This window comes from Poecilia reticulata, linkage group LG23, assembly GCF_000633615.1.
Source record: "Poecilia reticulata strain Guanapo linkage group LG23, Guppy_female_1.0+MT, whole genome shotgun sequence".
NCBI lineage: Eukaryota > Metazoa > Chordata > Actinopteri > Cyprinodontiformes > Poeciliidae > Poecilia > Poecilia reticulata.
Window position 1 is genome coordinate 3722557 of NC_024353.1, and position 22687 is coordinate 3745243.

The 22687-nt window shown below is 39.2% G+C and overlaps 1 protein-coding gene across 2 annotated transcripts in view; it reads right to left on the bottom strand.

Moving 5' to 3' along the window:
- Positions 1-22687, bottom strand: part of snd1 (staphylococcal nuclease and tudor domain containing 1) — a 171298-nt gene that overhangs the window by 62777 nt on the left and 85834 nt on the right. For both annotated transcript variants that reach the window (XR_532695.2, XM_008400601.2), the window contains exon 17: positions 2537-2725. Coding sequence is in view for 1 of the 2 variants with exons in the window: in XM_008400601.2 (XP_008398823.1) it covers positions 2537-2725 (189 nt within the window). In the remaining variant the exon portion in view is untranslated. The remainder of the gene's footprint in view (positions 1-2536; positions 2726-22687) is intronic.

Genomic DNA, 22687 nt, shown 5'->3' on the forward strand with positions numbered 1-22687 from the left:
ATATTAGACTGTAAATGGATGTCTGAATTGGTGTTGATTAGGTAATCTCCACGTCAAATTCAAAGTTTCTATCAATTCTGAAAAAGGAAGAGTTGAAATTCATAATTAAAAGCCCAAAAGTAATATTGTATTCATGCCCAATGCACTTATACTTCTGACTGTCACTGTATGCATATCAAGTATGAAAAAAAAAAGAAAAAAGAAGAGCAAAGAGATTCGGAAAGGCACCCAGATGTACAAGTCATGTCTCGTACATGTAGGGAGAGTTTAATTTGCTGTGAGCACTGTTCCAAATATTGTTCCAAGAGGAGCTGATGGGCAAGATTAAAACCTGCTGAGCTCATCTTCCAACCCTTTGGAATTCCTCAATTAGAACACAATCACTTTGTCCCATTGGTCTCATTTTAGCAAAATCTCATATTCACTTAAGACACTCCAGCTAAGCAGTTTTGGTTTAGGATGCTACAGCAGCAAGCCTCTCTTCCCCCCTTGTTGACCCGAGTCCCAGCTGGTCCACCAACGCAAACTTTTCCTTAATAAACGCGCATGTTTATGTGTGTGTATGCGCGCACAAGCTCTGGCGCATCCTCAGTATATTAGGACAACCTTGTTTTCTTGTAGAGATGCCTGACACAGCAACGACTGATGTCTTCCACATCTACAGCCGCAGGGACGATAAAGAGAAGGCGATGAGAAAAGAGGAAGAGAGACGGGAAAGGATGCAGTGTGCCCTACCTTACCACAGCCTACACACAGACACGGACCAGCCAGCCACTACTTCAAAAGAGAAAGACTGAAATAAACTGCCGGGCTCTCAGCTTTTCTCAAGGTGGTCTCCCAGGGTTAATTAGAGCTCCAAGTCCCACCTCATCTGCCTTGGAGTTGCGTAGTGTGCAGAAATCAACTGAGGGGCGCTGTACTGTACAAACACAAAACTATTCGCAACGAAGCAAATCGGGCAGTAGCTGATCTGTCCGCTGATGCCTCTGGCGTACTAACATCAACCATAATCACCATCTGTCTGGTCAATGCAGGCCCCCATTCTGCCGCCTTTCCTCAGGTCAGTTCAAATGAAAACCTTGTGTTCCAAGTCAGTCTGTCTCAGCGCGGCGGAACAGGACCTGGAAACCTAGAGTGAAATTCCTAGAGGTGTCAGGGAATGTGTGGTCAGATTTAACATGGCAGGGACTGGGTGTTCACATGGCTAGCAAGACTTTTTTTTTCCTTTTTTTTTTTTTTTTTTTAAGAAAAAGCAAAGGTTCACCTGCAGACCACTCTCCAGATATTCATCTCCTGCTGCCAGTGTTTTTGGGGGAGGAGATGTAGAGGAGGTAGGGGTGGGTGGTTGGGTGGGGGGGCACAGATGGAGAGTAATTGCAACAAAAAGAAGAGAGCCGAAAGCAAACAACACTGTAGGAACACAGCAACTACGAACATGATAGATTCTTTGGAGGCAGAGAGAACAACCTCCTCCTAGCTCTGGCGATACATCACATTTATATGGGATGAGCAGGCATTTGTGTGTCCTCAAGGACCCAAATAAGTAGAGAGTGGGAGAGAGAGAAAGACGGAGCAAGTGAAAGAAATAAGTTACAGAGATAGAGAGAAGGAGGACAACGTTGACAGCTGGCTGGGCACTTTGTGCATCTGCCAGAGGTGACTCGTGGAGCCATAATGAAAATGCAAGGCGAGATCAGGATCAGAGTGAGGGAGGCCACCATCCATCACACAACTCCCATTGAGGATAGACAGCTTCAATGATAACAGCAAATGTGCCCATTTGCAAAGCCTGCATGGAGGAACTTCACAACAGTGATGCTCGACATACGACGGCTTCTGAATGCACGTTAATGCATTGTCGACCAATTTACAGTGTGGTGTTCATTCACAGAGAACATTTTCACATTTTGTCTCCCTGCAGCCACAACTGACAATGCAAGTAAGGTGATAGTTCAATGGAAAGCAGAGCAATTTAGATTTCAAAAAATTTCACAAGCAAAAATATTAAGGCAAACTTTCCAGACCAATAAATCAATAAAATACTGAAATAAATTGAAGTAATTCATTTTAATTTTAATATTCTCAAACATTTCCACTTTTACTTCCGTCACTGGATTCCAAACATACACTGATGTTTCAGGAGATCTTAAATTGTGCGAGAAACCTTACGCTGACAAACTTGCAGACATGCCTAGGACACCACATCTCAAACTTGACAGGAAGCCAAATAAATACCGATTTTATTCTTGAAGCTGCTTGTTCCAGTGACAACTGTGTGTTTCAATAAGAGCGCCGAGAGAAATGGCACTACTGGCTATGCTGGATGATGTCCTGAGCCTTCAGTGCACCAAAACGAAACTAACCGAGATGCTATCTGTGCTCTGCCTGAATGAAATTTACAGTGGCGTTACAGTGAAGGATGTTCACGTCCCGACAGCTTCATGAGGACCGCTTCATGACTTAGAGGTCCAATTCTCAGAGAAACCTCTCCGACTGTATGTACAGTAGTTTCTGTTCCGCTGATAATGAGGCCTACCTTCTCTTTCTTTTGTCTGCACGCCTCCTCGGCTGAAACCAGCGCTTTGTAGTAGGCGCTGCGTTCTGCTGTGAAGTGGACCTTGGACAGAGCGTTCTCTACCAGCGCCACAGACAGATTCACGCCTTCAATGTGCAGCCAGCCAATGAAGTTGCCCGCTTTGTCCATGCTCTCCACTTCAACTTCAACCTAGGAAACAAGAAGAAGAAAATAAGACAAACATACTCATTTTATTGTTACATACTGGGAGTAGCAAATAAAATGCTCTGAGATTCTGAAAAAGAGGCCGTTTTTCATCAACGGAGACCTGGGGGCTTTCTAATGATGAAGTAGCAAACAGACAGATCCCATTTTAACTGCTCAGCTCCAGATATCCCAGCGAGTGCTCCGGCTGGAGACGGGGCTCTCTTTTCTTTCTTCAAACACAAAACCCAGCAATGCCCTCTTGTCTTCAGATTCACTGCAGTCCTTGACATTCTTAATTAAGCTCTGTCTGCTTTCAATAACACGTCTATCCACGCCAACGACGGGAACCGAAGAACCTCCGCAAACAGGCCAGGCTGTTGGGGTTTTTAAATGAGTGCTCCACATGCACTTCAAACTTAATTAAGTCTCTAAACATCACCAGGCTACCTTTTTTTTCTCCCCCTCCCCCACCCCAACAACGTAAATCATATTCAATTAGTAACAGCCGAGCCCCGACTCCTTTAAGTAAACAAATGAGGACAACAAAGGACCTTACACTGCTGACAAAGTAGAACGGGTCTCGCAAAGTCGCTCTTGATAGACTATTACCAAATTCTGCCTATTCAGACTAATTATCTATCCATAATAGTTTGTTTTAGAAGTGATGGATGATCAAGGATAGGTTTTTGCTTTTTTTTTTTTTTTTTTTTTTTTTTTTTTACAAATTAAAAAAACGAAAGTCAGCGATAAAGTCAGAGGACAGGTGTGCTTTCAAGATAGGGAGAAGTCAAGTAATTAAGACTTGAACTGCTTAGCCCCACAGTCACAAGGGAAATCTGAAGGGAATTAGGTTTGGAAACGGCTCTGCCTTGTTCTCATCTACAGTTAAAAAAAGCTTTTATTGCAGCGTGCATTATATGTTTTATTATTAAGCACAGATTCACAGCCTACTAGCAGAGCCAACATTTCAGGGATCCAGTTACTACTGTCTGCAGATAAAGGCTGCTCATATGCTACCTGACAAAAGGTACAAGAGTACAACCAGCACTCATCCTTACAGAGGCTCACCTTTGAAACCCAAAATGACCCAAAATGTGAAACCACAAGACATTTCACATCCTATGAACATGTTCTTTAACCTTAAGGCTGAGTTTACAGGTAAAAAAAAATTGGCTGAAGAAAGTTTACGTTTTGCTATAAATGTCAGAAGAGTGTGAGCTTTTGTGTGTCTGTGTAGGAGAAACGGGTAAAATGTTGTCCAAAGCTTTTTTGGCAGCAACAGCTGCCTAAATTGAATTTGTAAACATAAATGGTATTATCTCACTTATGTGATAAGGTCAACTTTTTGAGAATAAAAAAATTATAATAAAATAAAAGTAGAATGGCTTATAAACTTTCTAGCATCCTGGTAGAAAACAACAATTGGCCTCTAACAACACTAAAGTTAGCATCTGCTTCAAGATTTCCATTGGTGCTAAATAAAAAAAAATGGACTAAGTTTTAAAAAGTCTGGACTGCATTGGATCATCTGTACATCAAAATCCATAACACCTTGATAAATTAAACCTGAACTGGATAAGGATTTTTAACATTTTCCTTTAATAATTGGATTTTATCCCGTGTGTCCAGAGATTTATTTTGATTTAATCAAAAATAAAATCATTATACAAGACAAGCGCAAGGAGCAATCCTCCCTAACCTCTCAGGTCCTGAATAAAACATGCAAGCTCACCAAAATCTTATCTGCCTCCGCATCATCTGCTTTATTTTCACTGCCCACCCCTCTTCCTTTTGCAATTTACAACCATCTTCATTTTATCCCGGTCTTAAAGTGCAAAGTCACTTGCATAACTATGCTAAAAGAAACTGTTTGGCCTTCACACATCACAATGTGAAATGGAAAAGTGGGCAAAAAGTGAAAAAAGGCCAAAACCACATGCATGGCAATTTCAGATCAGAGAAAGAAAAAAAACCCAAACACTCTGAACCAGGTGTTTAAAAAAATCTGAATGACGAAAATGTCATTTTTCTGAGATTCTAGTGCCTTAGTGATAAGTGTTGTAGGGAATCTAAATAGCAAGGCAAGTGAGTTCAGCAAAAATGCAAAGGTACAAACAAATAAAGCAAACGAGAGTCATGGGCAATGCTGACAACGTCTTCTCGACTAATACCAGAACAAATTAGTCTGCTTTGTTTCCCAGAACACTCAGGCAGGAAACTTCATTTACCACATACCGCTAACCTTATGGAAGGAAAATTAGCCAGCCACTGACAACAGCATACTGATGATTACAAGATGACTGCATGGCTCAAGTCAACACCTACAGGGACGGTGTTAACGCAGGAACGGAGCGCTATTAATAGCAAACAGGCTTCCTGAAGAACGTCAGCACATCCTCTGAACACCAGTAAAATTACATGAACTGACTTCACATTTACAAAAGGCCAAAACCCACAATGACTTGTCAAATACACAACCTCTGAAGAAAAAAAAAAAAAAAAAAGGCATTTCTCTGTGGCCATAATATAAAAAAAGCCCAAATAATACAAACAAACTGTTAAACTAAATCCACTAAGAAGTCAGGAATGTGAACAAATGTGAGATTCTGGGTGAAACTAAAAATGTCAGATTTATGAGCGCCAGGACCACTGACCTTGAAAGGCTCATCAAATAAAGCGGAACTGGTATTTAACTGAACAGTGAGAAAGAAGGAGGCTAATATTCATGCCAAAAGGTGAAATTAAAAAGGATGAGTTCATTTAGAGCAAAGGCTGAATAAGAGATCAGGAGAAGTGTATTGGACTACTTAAGCTTGCACAGAAGATGTGGAAATTGACTGATCAATGTTCCACAAAGGGTCCTTGTCTTGTTCATGGATGCAGCTCAGAAGATTGCCTAAGTAGGAGGATTTAATCAAGGTTTAGAGCTATTGCACTGGCTTGTTTAGCTAAACATGTTCAAATTGGAATTTCGGAAATACTAATCAGGCTAATAAAAAATGAAATACAATCCAACTAAACTTGATTGTAAAATTTGGATTTGAATGATTACTATTTATTTAATCATGCAGCTTAGCATAATGTGACCTTTTAGTTGGGTAAAAAAAAAAAAAAAGTCAATTTCCCATTACCAAAAGCTTTCTAAAAATGTCTCCCAGTGAATGAAATATATAGACATTTCCCATCTGCTTATGTACTATAAAGCTGTCTCTGCTAATTCAGTTTTACATAATTTTCAGTTAAGGCTGTGAAATGAAAACGTATGTGGGGAACGTCACATTTTTACATCTTTCAGAGTACTTTTCCCCCCCCCTCCAAGCATTCAAAAGCTGAATTTACTGTTAAAATAACCCCTGTAAGGATTACCGCTTCCCACGAGACGCATCCCCTAAAACCGTTCCAACATTCCCTCCTTTGCATGAAGAAACCATTCATAATGGGAAGGCTTGATTTTAAAGTTTCATGCTGAATTTGAGTTCCTCTCCTTTCAAATTTAAATAGGTTTGGTCTCAGCGCAGAAAGGAAAGGGGAGGTGGAGAGGAAGCTGCTTAGAGCAGAGCCCAGATGGTTCCCAGTTGAGGCCTCCTTCGAGCCAAGATGGCTCCCGCCGGAACACAAATGGGCTTTGGTAATCTCATAAATGCTGGGATTGTGTCGACACAGCGGACAGGAACCAGAAAAGGTGAAACGCACATGCATATGAAGGCTGTGACTGTGTGCACGTGTGGAAACACAAGCGCGTCAGTGTTTTTTGGAAGCGCAAAAGAGTTATTTGGTACAAATGAAGTGGAAAAACGGCTAATCCAACTTTTTTAATTGAGTTGGCTGTTCAAAATTAATAGTAACATAAAAAGAAAACTGCAGAAAGTGACAGCTCTTGCAAGAGTAAAATTCTGAACAAAAAATAAATAATGGAGCAAGCAGCTTGAAACAAGCTTTTGCTTTGGACTTTTCAAAAAGAAACTCTTTGCTCTCCTGTCCAAGTCAAATTGCCTTGCTGGATTTTATTGTCAAGTCAAACTGGACCTTTAGTTTAGGCCTTTGAGTGGTTTTCTCAAAGTGATCTGCATTTTGCTTTGATATTTTTAATATTGTGTTTAAATCCAGAAAAGTAAACACGCACCCTAATGGAAACCTGCAAGTCGGCCAAGAAGCTGTTGGCAAATCAAGAGATCCAACAGTCAGCTACATTTAAAGAAAACTTTATGAGACAAAAAAAAGAAACGCGGCAACTTTTAGTTGGCTTCAAGTCTTGTCAATAAAACTTTTGATAAATTAGTAGTGAGGAGATAATTAGCATTAGGTGTGCTTTTATTATGTAAAAAAATAATCTTATCTTTCTAAGTGTAGTTCTTATCTCAATGGAAATGTCAAGTTCATTCTTCAGATTCAACTCCTAATTGAAAAGTAACAAGACTCATTTTATTTTAGGGGAAAATTGCCAATCCTTACACAGCAGAAAGTAATTTGATGTAGCTATTATCTGCTACTCACTAAAACATTGGCAACTAAAAAGAATTCTCTCTATCACATCCCGTCCAAAATATATGTATGTAATTAAAAAAGAAAAAGCATATTAGGCTTGATGGAGAACACTGTGTTCCCAATCATGGTACAAAGCCATTTAGGAGTCCATCAGGTCCAGCATGGCAGGTCGTGCACCAGACGTTGCTTCTGTTTGTACACATTCTCTGATCAGGAAAAGAAAGAAAGGTCTTTACAAATTACAAACGTAGCTGGAGATTAATTGGTCAGCTAAAGCTTTCAATCATTTCTGGAAATGTCTCTGCACTAATTCACATACAATTTAGTGCATGTTTCAATGAGATCACAGAGATTTAACTTTGCACGTGTCGCATCACTAGCTTGGATCGTAAACATTTTAAAGGCCACAGTGTGGATGGAGGCAAATTCAGCGTCAGTTTGTTGGACTGCCAGCCTGTGTTGACTCCGTGTGTGTGTGTGCGCGTGCGTGTGTGTGATGGGACAGCGGGAATGTGAGGGAGTCTATGCCAACCTTGTTGACTGTAATGTGCAGAGAACACAAGGAGAACAAACTGGCAGGTGCAGATGTTTGGGAATGTCTTCATTCATTCTCATTAAGTAACAAGGCAGCTCCTTTTGTTGCTACCGTTTTCCCCCACCTTGCTGGCACTCTCAACTCTATTTGCCAGCGCTTAAAACATAAAACATCAATTTCTGAGTAGTAAATTTGATACTGCAACTCCTTGAAACAATAACCACAGATTTTTTTTTTTTTTTTTACAGTTTTGTTACCTTCTTATATCCATTGTGACCCTTAAAAAAACATATGTAAGAAAATAAAAGTCCTTGAATAAACCCCACCTGCTGCGAGTGGTTAGTTCATTCAGCAGAACAAGAAACCAATTAAATCTCAAGCCAATTAAAGTTCTGATTTGTCAATGATATTGTAATGTCAATAGTATTGGCTATTACAAAATAGCCAATACTATTCCATACTTTTTTAAAAAATTTTAATTGGTGATAATTACACAAAGAAAAATTGCACACTGACTCAAATGATCAAGAGCAACATCTGAGCAAAAAGCAACTTATTAGACCATTACTACACGGTGATGAATACAGTGTGAAGGAGTTGCTGCCAGCTACGTAAAAGGAACGCTGCAAACCAACTCTGAAATGTGTTTCTGTAAGTGGAAGTTTGAGATTAGTAATGTAATATGCATTAAACTATGTGACACAATAGAACTGTTATTGGATGCTAAGCAGAAACCAGGGGAAACGTCGCTGGATGACTTGTGCTTTATTCAAAGTGTTGCTTTACACCATTTGATTGGGGGGAAAAGAAAAAAGCCCCAAACAGCGAATGGTGACCTTCAAGAAATCCCTCAACAGTCAATTACCAGCACTCATGGTCATTCCTAAAGGTTCATAATTAACCGTTAATGGGACACAGTGGCATGTAATACATTGGAAACGACTGCATGCACACACGTATGATTTCATAGTAATTGTAAATGTTTTCCAGGACTAGGCAGTTCCGAAGCAACACATTGCCATGTGCCAGCCGTCCATTTATATGAAACGTTCTAAATGTGTTGGTATGTTACTGTGATCGAACAGTGAGAGGGGGAAAAGGCCAGTTGGTTCCAGAAGTAATCTATAAATATAGATCACCTTAAAATAAAAAAAAGGAGAGCCAGAAAAACAGGGAAAGAGGAAAATAAATTAATGAATTAAACCCCTATTGATTTCTTAATGGCACAGATCAGGCAGGGATGTAAATAGGGTGTTAATGGAGCCTGTAATTAAAAAAAATATCTTCACATGGAAAGATAGAAAGTGCAGCAGCAGTTAGAGTAAAACTGAACCAGGTGGCAAACTGCTGACCTTTTAAACTGCAGCAAAAGTTTCAAAATGGAAACTTATCTATGTGGCAAAAATATAACCATTGTATTCTTTTATATCTGCTCATATTAGACATCGGCGTTACGTAATTACCCTCTTTTACTAGAATTTGAATTCATTATTATGCTTAGAAAATATATTTATTTTTACTTGGAATGTGTTGAAAAGTACAGACTGGCTTTAACTGAGTATCACACACTCCAACTGACATCTGAAGTTGGTTTCAATCTAGCTGACATAACAATTTGGTGGCTGAGTCACGATTAAAGATAATCATATCCACATTTTATAATAGCATCAGTAGTAAAATCCGGGTTGGGGGGGAAGTTCTTACAGCTATTATGGCAAAATATTAGTCAATGCCACAGGTCAATGTCACTGTTTTACTTTCACTTGTCTATTTGATACTGAAACCAGTTAAGCATCAAGTTGAGGAAGAACAAGAAAATTGTTTGTACAGACTTTGCTCCCCTCCCCCCCAAGTCTGAACAAACAAAATTTAGCAGGTCTGACATTGGTGCACAAACGTCCACGTTGGACAGGAACAGGTGTGTGCATGTCTCTCCGAGAGTGATCAATGTGACTCAGGAGGTCCCATGCATCATTGTCAGTAGCAGGCTGCTGTCTGTTAGGGAGCGGGAAATGGAAAGTCAAACTGCTTCTCAAATGGCAAAGGCCATTAACGGGTAGGAAAGCAAGCATGATTCCCACCATTAAACCTGCCTGATGACCATTAATGAGATTTGCTTTCATCAATAGATAATTGATGTTTGCCCCGCATCATTATTTTTGACTAAGCAGATGAGTATACCCAGGTTTTGTACCGACGGTTTGTGGACATAGAGAGTACTTGGTGGGCGGAAAACAATTTGATTAAATTACATGTTGTCGCTCGATTCTTTCTGACTTGTGAGACCTTTTAAGTGATAGCTATTCCAAGTTTGACATAAGTGTTTGGACAAAAATGGAGATAAAAATGCAAGCAGCACTCTTTTTGCAGTAGTGGTCTTTAAGGCACTTCACAAATCCTTCGAATAAGTGTCTCTCGGATGATAGTTCAGCATGGTCACACTGCCAACCATTTAGTTATGAAAGAAAAAAACAATTTTATTACCTCAGCTGGTTCAGTTTCAGATTTCTATTTTGGTCTGACTTAAAGACCAACTGCCATTTTCATTCATATCCGAACTTTAAAAATAAAAGCCCAGTTTAAGGCCATGAGCATCTTTTTGGCTCAAGCAGGCCTAACTCTTGTGTGCTGCCCTCCAAATGACTCACAGTTGGCCACCAAAGTAAAGCAATAAATTATGAAATGTTTTTCTGCTGGAGGGATTAAGCTGACTGCACCAGGCATTTTAAGTGGCCTATTGTCAAAAGAAATGTGTCTTTGCTGGTGGCATTAAATCTAACCAAAAAATGACTGCATTCTTTTACTTGTACAAAGTTGTTGAGAGTTATAGACTTTAATAAACAAGATAATCCAATGCCATGAGCTTGTAGAATTATTATTATTATTTTTTTTTACAGTACAACTGTTACTGAGGCTGCAGCTGCTACGTCGCTGTAGTCTTTGGTAAGCCCCAACACAGCGAAAAGGTCAGTGACACTGAGAAATACGAGACCACTTGCAATGTAATGATGACCGACAAGATTCCACATCGGTTTGTCGGTCTCTATCTGGCCTTTGTAATGAATCAATAGTGTTGTCAGGTTGGTTGATCCTTAAACCAACACAATGCCCCTCGCTGCCTCCTACTTGAGTGAATTACCTGGATGATTCTCATCCTCTTGTCTCCCATTCCTGGGTTCCTACACTATCAAATTTCTCCTACACCACATTTAAATTTCCAGCTGTCAGTACGTTTTATGTCAATTTTTTTAGCATGGATACAAATACTATGAATTTACTAGGAAACCTTGTTCCATATTTTCTCCTGTGCACTGTTCAGATATGGAAGCTACATAATTACAAAATCCATTAAGAATCCCATCAATAAATTACAGACAGGTTTTTACATGCACAAGTATTGAAATAGCTTTTTAACAAGTTACTTTGAAATATTTCTTTTCGCCAAGATTAACAAAATGCTCATGTCAGCAAACCTGATCATGCTAAACATGTAGTTAAATTGGTTTATAGATTATTTGTTATCCAGATGGCAGAAAAGCTCAGATTTCAACACAGCGGAGCGCGAGAAAGGCTGCACATTGGCCTCAACATCCTGGTTATTAAAATCAATAACAGCAATAACTACAATCCATCTCATTTTTAAGAGAGGGATGACATGGCATGCCGATCGATGAATATTGAGCTACATTTGTATTATTACTAATATCATATAATTCCTTCTTAACTGGATGGTGGCGCAGGCTGTAAAGCACAAACAGAACTGTGCTTATCGAGTTGTTGTCACAGCAATGTGAGACTTGAAATAGATGTAAAAGAAAAAGGGAAAAAAAGATGAAAACAGTAGTAGATGCAATGTCATTTAATTTTTAGGTATTTTGGACTTAGTTCCCAAGGGGTAAATCGTATTCTGGAGAAAAGATATTCAGAAGCCCCCAGGGTGCTGTAAACCCATGAGGAGAGGCAAAAGTCCAGATCTTCAAAATTGCTGCCTAAAGCAGTAAAACTCTGTGGGAAAAGTCAAGCCACATTGAGCACATAAAGGAGAGGTCAAAATTATTGGAGAGGGCATTAAGCTACATTGCCTTGCAAAATGACAGCACTGCTTTCCAACAAATCCATTTACACGTCCAAGTGCAGAACCAATAGAGTTTGGTCATTATCTTGCAATCAATGTGCAGCGCAGCAACAAAGACACGAGGGAAGTGGAAATGACAGTGGCATGTTTTTACAACTAATTTTGAGAGCTAATAAAATGGGAGATCATCCATTCCCTGAAATTAGGAGATTGCAGTTTAAATGGTGCCAAATTTTAGATGGGCAGCGGAATACAAAGGGGAGTACACAGCGGTAGGGAAATCTGTTTGCCACAAATGAATGTATAAATAACTAGTAACTACAGAAAGCTTTTTTTCCATTTTTAAATAATTATAGCACTCCTTTATTAGATGTTTGTGAAGATCTTGTGCAGTTTAGAACATTCAGCTAAATTTTAGGTATCAAAAATGATGAGTCACTACAGTCTAAAATAATAGTAATCGTAGAGACTTATTTTGATAAGTGACAATCTTGTTATTACACCAACAAGTTTGCCATGTTTTGTTGCAACCACAAGCAATTAGAAACCTTATGTTCAAGTGGTAAGAGGTAGCTGAAGTGTTGAACAGTACCATGTAGAACAATACCATGTAACAGTAGCCTAATTGTCTACTGTTCTACCTTACAGTATTAAACTTAAGCTTCATCCACAGATCAGCAATCAGAGACCAGCCCAACCAGCTGACGTACCTGATTTCCAAGACAATAGCTAAATTGCACCAGTTTTATTGAAAGTTTTGTTGTATGTTGGCAGTGTCAGTCCGCAGTTAAACAATCCTAAATAGTTCATGCAATTAGCCCTTGTCAAAGTTAACAGGAAAAATTAACTAATATAGCCTTGTCTTGAAGTTTAATGGTTTAAATTTCAAATTTACATGAAAACGGTTAAATTCAGGTCAGTACATGGTTTTTCAGCAATGTAGGAAACAATTTGTTATGCTGTTGCATTTTGAGCTAACTCGTGTGTGGGTGAGAGAGGACTTTGGGGAATTTGAATAGAATAGTAATTTGTCCTGAAAGCCAATCACTTCAATATTTGAAGAAAAAAAAGAAAAAGTGTAAAAGAAAATATCTGCGTGTGCTTTTTTTTTTTTATTCCCTGCTAAATTGAAAACTACTGTGCAGACCTTTGTCTTAAAAGTTCTCAAACAAAAATTTCACTAAATGACATTTCCTGAGACTACTTGTTCCAGCTTTATAAATTCAAATTCTTGTGAAATGTTTGACATATCTACAGGTATTTTTCTGCAAATATTCAACAGCAAATTTTTAGACTACACACCACTGCATGTGCTAATAAATGACCAGGATTGTGCTATTAAACTAACAGCACCACTGTAGTAGAAAGGAACATTTTTAGATAACAAGGCAACACCCAGACAAAGAAGATTCAAATACGACTAGCTACTATTCCTACTTCAATTCCAACTTAGAATCTTAATTTACAAGCAATGTCTTAATGAAAACGTTTGATCTTAGAGATTATTTTTAATGCATTAAACTGGGAGGGAATTGGATTTAAGCAGTAAATATCTTGCACAGCACTGATAAAAAAAAATACAACAAAATTTACACCCTCTTGGATTTTGGCGACATTACCAGAGCTCTATGACCTCCGGGAGAAGAGATGGCGAGGAAATGCGAGTGAGGGCATAGGACAATCATCATTTGTCTCCACCTCCTTCTCTCGACGCTTTCACTAGTTGACACGCCAAATGGCTCTGCCAGCTTGCGTCACTCAAAAAACCATTTCTGTCCTCCCAGACCCTAGCTGTGCTGACAAAGAGCGAGAACGAGAGAAAAGGAGAAGAAAAGAGGAGACAGATGCATTTTTCAACATGGCTTTTTGTCAATTTCTGGGTGCCTGTCAAAACGAGATGCCATGCACAGCTGCAAGGCTGGTTGGAGAGTTTTTTAGGTAGAGGTTGGAGTTTGAGAGCAAGTGGTAGATTAGAGCTACTGAAGAGCTACTCCACGCCGCTATAAAGTACAGGAAAAGCCTCGTCATAAATAGGCAGGCGGCTGCCAAGAGTTTGACGGAAGGATCAATCTTACTTCTTTTTTTCTAGTTCTACATTTATTTTCTAAAGGGATAACATAAAACAAAAGGCTCAGTTTGGGTGAAACATTCTGTTTAAGACACCTGTGTGGGCGCTTAGGGAAGACATCGAGCCAGCTAATAATGCCTCTTGCCAACAGGTAGCGAGAGATTATATAATAGAAAATGCTTTGACCCTATTTAGCGACAAGCAGGGTAAAACCCTCTCGAGACAAATCGCTGTATTGTCATGCTTCACTTTTGGCAATCTAATTCAACCCTGGCTCGCACGCAATCACATTTAAATGGCCAGCGATGATCAACAAATGAGATGGGATCTGCAGTGGGTTTCATGTGATTGTGTGCGAGAAAGATAGGATGGGGGAACTGATTAGATCAAATCATTGCAACTTAGGAGCTATGCAGTTAGTCCACTGCTGGACTAGAAATGATCATTCACGGGGCAAATTTAATTCTGACACAGTTGACCACAGACTTTCACAGAGATTAAGGGGAGCAATGTGTGCCAAATAAATGAGAATGCGGCCACTCTTGCACCTGTTCGTGGTCAAAAAAGACGACCTTTATGTGCACACTTTAATGAGAAGGAACTGTTGAAATGGGAAGCTCGATTAGAACATGAAATGTATGACCATTTAAGATGTTTAAGAGTCAGATTTATCAAACAAGCATATGTCATTCTGTAGTACCAGGCTAGCTTATGGGGCAACTTAAATTAATAAAAAAAAAAAAAGACTTGGTGTTTCTTCACATATTAACATTTGCATTGTAGATTATCATGACTCTTAAAGCAGGTGTCAAACTGTTCTGTTGATTTCTGAATGACAAGGTATAAAAAAAATTTCATCTCATCACTCAACAGTTAAATACCGTCTGATCTGTTTAATATTCTGAGAATGAAATTGTTCACAAACATTGTTAGCGACCTTGATTCAGAGCAGATACAGGAGTCAGAGATGCATCTTAGACAAGAAATCACTGCCACCTGCATAAATTAGAACGTCAGCATTTGTGCAGATATCTACTAATATAAAGCACAAACAAGACCAGGCCAAGAATAGAGCCATTAAAAGACAGTCAAATAACAAGTAAAAGTTTTATCTAAAGAATGTATATATATGAAAATTCAGGGAATAAACAATTGTGCCATCTACACCAGAAGAATGGTGGAAAACAAGACTAAGATATCAGGATTAATATTGCAACAGCGAGCTGCTAGCACAAAGGCCAAAACTTGTCATAAATGACGGTTCACGCAGTTCCATTTCCTGCCTCCTAAGAGTGCAGGAACATGACAGAGCTGAAGGGGACAGGTTGTGGCCAGAGTCTGAGCACAGAAATAGAGAAGAGAGCCAGCAAAAATAATAAAGCTACATTTCATTTTGCTTTTGGGTTAAGGCACTGCAGGACTAAAGTGGTCATCTGTATGAAAGTCTTTTAAATTGACAGTAACACCATTTTCCCAGAAGCCGACTTGTTTGCTGTCTTCGACATCTAGGTTGATTTAGTTTAATAGAGAGTGATGAGTCAAGGTAGTGAATCACTCAAAGTCCATGTTGCAGTTTATTTTTCCCCTTTAAATCCCTGCATTGCTTAGACTAAGCAATATTGTACATTTTTACTGCTGAACAACACAAAGGGCATATGAAGATCACAACGTATTTCAATGCAATTATAAATAGAAGCAAAGTTATGTTGTTCAGAGTTATGCAAATATAATTCCTTAAACCAAGTCAAACGAGGTGATGTCTGTTTGGTACGTTTTTAGCATTTTTCAACAAATTCACCCAAACAATACAGCTATTGACAATGTTTTACAGTAAAACCAAACAAATGCATACAAAACAACCATTTTTGCAAATAACTTGAAAACATTTCCTTGAAAAAGGCATTTTTTCCACAACACTTTATGGACTACATTCGTTTCACAATAGGATCACAACCACTTATTACTTCTTCACGCCACTTCCACTCAGTCATTGTGTGCCTGTTCTTTCAGAGGTAACCATAACCTGTAGGCGGCAGAGAAGCGCAGATCTCAATTTTCTAAAAAAGAAAACTCAAAGCAGTGTTTATCAGAGGCTTTGTTAGTTTTTAGGGCTATTTTTTGCACCGTACCACTGAGTAATACCCAACCAAAAGTCTGAAAAATAAGTAAGACCAACACTGCTGCACCACTGCTGTAAAAGGCAGTAACATTTTTCTCCAACATCATTTCTGAACTATTAATTGCATATTTTGATAACTTTGTGGCTCTGATTTAATGCAACAGAAACCTACAGAAGTGTAAAAATTTGATTCTACTTTGCCATCTTTTATTTATGGCAACCTTATTGGATATTAACCTCGAGGTGGGTTTGGATTCTCTGTCTTTCTAACTTTATTGTGAATTTTATTTGATTATTTGAAGGAATTTCTGACATCCATGTGCAAATTGAGTGCTCAATACAAAGTCTCCACAGAGTTCTCAAAATTGACAATCTGTCCTGCAACTTTTGAATGAATCTCTGCTCCAACGGGCTGAATTACCTCCTCAGTGTGTCACCAAGTCCTGCAGAGACCTGGTAATGAGTCATTCATTAGATTCTGGTGTCAAAATAATGTAACTTAATTTAAAACGTCAGCTCATATTATGGTTCGAAAGGTCTGTTTTAACAGATAAGACAAATGACAGAAGATAATGAACAACAAAGATGGAGCAAAAGGCTCATAGACACTTCCACTCATTAAATAAAGTTAAAACAGTGAAAACTTGCTGCAGTGCTGCGAGTGTGACAGCATCAACTTTAATCAATGCCGTTTGTTGTCAAAATCAATTCTCCCACAGCTTTCTGAAATTTGGTTGGCCCATAAGCCGTTATTGTGCAGTCACTTTAGATAAAAAAATAAGGTGAATAAGTCAGAGAAATAAAGGGATAGGTTTCGAGTCAAAATTATGATTTTCATCAGGTTGTCAAGCAAGGCAGTTTAATGAAAGTGAAATCAATGTCTGCCTAGGGAAATTACCACTGTTCATCCATGTGTCAAGCCAGTCCTCTGTGTGCCGTGTGCGTGCGGGGCGAGAAGGGGGGGGCGGGGACTTATTGAAAAAAATAACTGGGCCACACACCAATAAACACAGCTAGGGTGCAAGTGACCTAGACTGATGCCATCAGTGAGGGGATTGACAGGATACAGGGAAAGAGAAGTAGTATGACAGGTAGGAGGCAGTGGCCTGTGAGCCACATGGATCTATTCATCTTGCAATGACTTATCAAAGATCCACATAAACATCCTAAAAGCTCGATAAGTGGGTATAAACATACTTCCCCTATAAATTCCTCATGGATGATTATTTTCTTTGAAAAAAACAAAAAAGTTGCTTTTATACCACAAGCCATTAAAAGTTTTCCATCCTAGAAAATGAAATCTAGGGTTTGATCATAAAATAGTCGATTAAAAAAAGAAAAAAAAACACAACAAATCTAAGCAGATCAGCACACTGCTGGGAAACCAGGGTATTAAAACTGCAGTCGATCAACTTTTTAAACGTTCAGCTCAGCAAATGCAAGCAAAAAGTGCAAGCTCTCAAACGAGCCGTGTCTCTTTGATGCCGTGCAGATGTCCCAGCAATCATTACGTAGTTATCATTAGATGCAAAAGTATGTCAGCTTACCGCACGTGCATCGACACACAGGGCCTGCCGTGTCAGTCGGATGTCTGCCTGACAGTCACTAATTTTTCCCTCTTTTTTTTAGACGTACTCAGAGAAGGCCAACCATACCCCTTTTTAATCCCCCTAAGCTATGTAGAAGTGCTAACATGCGGAAAGGGATTAACAGCAAAATAAGGCTGCGTGTGCATGTGTCTCAAATATGCCTGCATTAGCAAGATTTCATACAACACCAAGATGTGGGAAAATAATCACTTTTATGTGTAGGCTCAGCGTTTGGTCAGGATTGTAATCACAATCTCCGCAGATTTTCTAATTGAGAGTAATTCATATCAGATCAATTCCTTAGCACTGGATTGTTCTTGCAGAGGATGCAATTATTTTTGTTTCTTTAAGTCATTTAAAAAAAAAAAAGGTATAAGATAGTTTCTACCCACACCTTTCATCACCGACACCTTTTTCCTCATGGGTTCACCTACACAAACACATGTTGCCACGCGTAGGGTTGCTTTGGAGAACTCAATCAACATTCTACACTTCTGTCCTCAGCGACTGTAAGCAGGCTGTGTGGGAGGACCGGCTCTGATAGAATGGCCTGTTGTGTTATTGACTTCAATTTAGAAAGTGCTGCCTGCTGCTGTTTTGACCCCTCCTTTCATAGCGGGGACTCTGCTGGTCCCCGGCCACAGTCTACCTCCGGGGGAAATCCCTGATTGCATTTCTACAGAAAACACATAAGCAAGGTCGAAGGGGCCACAATTCAGATGGTGCAGTTTGTGTGCATGTAGTGTAGAGACGCAGTGGGGGGTGTACCCTTTTTTCCCCTTTGATCCATTTCCATTCCTCTTAGCTCTTTCTCACATTAACTCGGCCCTCTAGATTTTTCATGGTCGTTTAGCAAAAACGTCAATGTCCACTCAGGTGCCCCCCGCCCCCTCCTCACATTTTTCGCCCCCGCCTTCCTACCTTGTCTGCTACCTGCTTGGGTGAACAGCTGGTCAAAGTGTTGTTGGAGACTGCAGGTACAGCAGCTCTGAACATTTGACGCTGTGCTGGCTGGCACACTGAGTTAGGTTTTCTAAACCCCAAGTGTCAGGAAAAAAAATAAAGAAAGAGCTCCAGAAATTGTGGTTATTACAAAGAAAAATTGAGGAAGTTCAAACAGCAGACAGAAAAAAAAAAAAAAAAAATGTTTTTTTAAAAACTACAGCTCTGATCTTGCTGCATTTGAAACAATTTAAAACTTGATGCCAAAGGAATGACTTTCGATGTCTTTAAGTTATCCTGGGGTGCAGCAGAACTTTCCTCTTATGATCAAATTGGTAATCAACTTTGAAGGGATATTATGTTATTCCCACATCATAACATGATGAGTGAGAAATCCTTTAATCTCCCGTGGCAACGGGTCCCATGTGGTGAGACGTGTTTTACAAAAACACATGGTGGGACTGAGCGCGGCCTTTGAGACAAAGCTCTTCTTCTGAGCTGTTGTTTTCCAGCTTCTGAACTTCCGCATTACAGAGCATCATTCGCCCACGTCTTCCCCGTTCAGCTCCTTCAGACTAGCCAGAAGCCTTTAGCAAACAACTGGTGGAACAGTACATCTGCTGCACTCAACATACGAGCTACTTCTCAGTGCAACGCTAGTAAAAACTTTGTTAAAAAGAGAGTTGTTCCTTTACACCGTCACCCTATAATTACTTGGAAAGATGGATTACTGCAGTTACTAGCCCAGTGTGTGGCTGGGCTTGTGCAGATGGATCCCCCCCAAAGGCAATATAAACTAAATATTAGTTCATCATGTTACGACCAATATAATGAAATGGATGCAACTGGATCCGTCTGACTGAATTGTATTTGATTTAATTTGATATTTGTAGATCTCAATTGAACCAGTCTTGTAAAGTGCCTTGAGATGGTATCTGCTGTGAGCTGATTCTATTTAAAATAAATAAATAAAAACAAACTGAATTGAACTGATTTGGTTTACACTGAATGTGCTGACTGGGTCAACAGTGCTAACCTTATTATATCTGTCCTCTGCTTTCCACTAACAGCACTAGGGCTAATCCTCCCATTCTGGCAGCCACTATGAACAGAGCTCATCATAATGAAGCCCATTAGTCTCAAGACAATGGCTGCTAGCTTAGCTCAAAGGTTGAATAAAGCAGGGTAAAGGATGGAAAAGGAGCAAAAGAGTTCATCTTTTGTGTGCCTTTTGTTGTCATGATCTGACATTTCCCTCGTTTGAGAGCAGCTACTCAGGTCACATGTGTATGTATTTATACAGGATGAGGGAGTTAATGATGTGAGAAAAAAGGAATTAAAGCAGAAGCTGAGAAAAGAAAGCAAGAGTGGAAAAGAAGAAAAAGGCTAAAGAAAAATAGTCAATATTGAGACAGGTATTTTATTCGGCAAGTACATACAATAAAAATCTTAGCAGGCGGTGTTCAAGAAGCTTTTCACAAATGAATTTGGAAATAGATGCATTTTAAAAACTGATAGTTTCTTTCTGTACATAAAAACAACAACAAATACTGCTATGAAAAAAATTGAAAGACCCCCAGAGGGCTTGAGAGAACTTCAAGGGATTAAACAATAATCTGGGTCATTTCTATACTGGAGTGGCGCCAGATCTGTGCAGATCATATCACATTTTTTGCATTCTTTAGAGGTCACAGCACGTTCAGGGTGATGAAATGTAAAGGTACGGCCACTCATAATTTTGTTAGTAGATTAAAAACCAAATGAAAAGATGAAAAGCAAAGCCTAACCCGCTTAACCCCCATAGTCCAAGGAATTCTGTTTCCTAACTGCATTATCTGAAAAGATAATTCTGTGTTCTGTGTGCAGTGCTACGGATAGTCATCAGTGTAAGTATGTGTGGAGTGGAGACCAGACAAGGTCAAATCCAGTAAAGGTATCAGGAGGAAATGCAAACTCATCCAATTTTGCCAGATGGAAGCCACTAATACACCCTATTATAATCCCTTGATTTGCAGCATTAGATTTATATATGCGTGTGTTTGTAAGTGGGGGGGAGGAAGAGTAATAAAAATGAGGGGGGGGGGTAAGAAAATCCCCAACCAAGCTGTTTAGACCTTCCCCATGTAGGTGATGGTGTGTCTGGGTGAGAGTGCTGAATGTAATCTCAAATTAATTCTGGGAAATCAAAATAACTGTCTAGTTGACTTATTTTTGTTTGTTTTTTATTTTTAACCAGAACGTTTTAGGTTTTTATTGAAAATGAAAAAAATAATTATATATATATATATACTTCATTCTTTGAAAAACTGATTTTGGGTTGTTGGGAATTTTGACTTGAATCTTTGCAACACTTAACGTTTCGTCACAAAATCATTCATGAATCATTGAAGGACATGCTTGGTGACCTGTTGAAATTAGTTTCTCACCAACTAGAAGTCCATCTCGTTCTGTGCTTCCTTTACTTTGCTAAAATGGATCTTTCCTGCATATCCATACAAATAACCACATCATCATTATGCCTGCACTGCTAATCCTTAATCCTGTTGACTGTTTATCATTAGATCTATCACCAGACATCGCTTTTAATCCGGCTGTTATTTCTGCATGCCACACTGCAGACCATTCATCCAAAGGGAACTACCGATACAAACATGCAAGCGCATGCTAACAGACACAGGCTGTTGACCTACATGTGATTGGCTGCAGCCCATATTTGCTAGCACTCACCCTAGGAGATGGGTTCAGTACTGACTGCATATACTCCTTGCATAGCTGGTGGACAGGCCACATCAAAGTAGGTCGTTTAGAACCCCTAAGAACACTTAGTACCATGCATGCTGATTGGTGCAAGGGTTAGCTCTACTGAGCCTCAGGTGATGAACAGAGGGTAAGCCTCGAACAGCGGGTGGAATGAGCTGGCATGACAGTGCAAGCATTTCACTGATCCGACATGAAATCAGAAGTTGGGTCCAGATAACTTTTCTCAAATGCATCTTACATTGAACATAGGGACACACTTTTTGACTTGCATTTTAATGACCACAGATATAACAGCATAATCTGAACTTCAAGAAGGCATTTTTAAAAGAAAACGGTTTAGGACTTTTTTGTACTTTAATTAATTTCCTTCATTTTTGCGGATTCTGATATTTTTGTCTGAAAAATAGATAAATGTAGCAACAAGCTAAGCTGGCAACAGTGGGGTGACTATTGTTAACTTTGTACATATAGATATGACCTGGTGGCCCTCTCACGGCAGAGAAAATGGGGACAGGACATGGTAGATAAGACTGCTGAATAAGATATGTTTCACATGCAAGTATTGATTGATCGCAAGTCACACAGAATTAAGGAAGTCAGGGCCAATTTATCAGTGCACCCATAGTAGTTTATATTTATATTAATCGTTAAGGATCAGATTTAGATTAGGTTTGGGCACAACATAATTTGATTTGGATCAAATTATGGTCAGAGTGGCAAAACCTGAATGTAGTTAAGATCAACAGTACATACAAAAATCAAGAGGTGAATGGAAGGAAGGAAACGAGAAAAAAAACTTGATCTTGCATCTCTAATGCTTCATTAATCGCTTGTGATGCAACCATGTCAATTTTATGAGGTAATCATAATGATCAATAATCTTTAATATTTGATAAATCAACACAAAGTAACATTAACTACGTTTCTGCGATATGGTGGTGGAGGCATCATGCAATGGGGATACTTTTCTTCAAGAGGGGAAGTGTCTCAGCAGTGTGTGAACTGGAAATTCATCTCTGAATTTCTGAATGGAAGGACAAACTGGATGACAAAACTGAAATGAATAAATACTAACCTTTAAAGAAATCAACATCAGATAGTCTCTATTGAGATAATTAGAAAGAATGTTTCTGGAGAGTTAGAGTCTGAAGATAATCCACGTGAAGAGCGACAGAAAACCTTTTCATCTACATAACTGCAGTAGAACTCAACTGTCTAGTAAGCATCTAGAGTTAAGACAATAGAACACTAGAGAAAAGCGGAGCAGAACACAGTGATAGCCACATCTAGATCATCATGTTAAATGATAACAGAGCCAAATTTATTGAAAGGGTAAAAATGAATTACCCACCTAGTGCTAAATCGATATGCCTTCCTTATGGCTGCTGGATC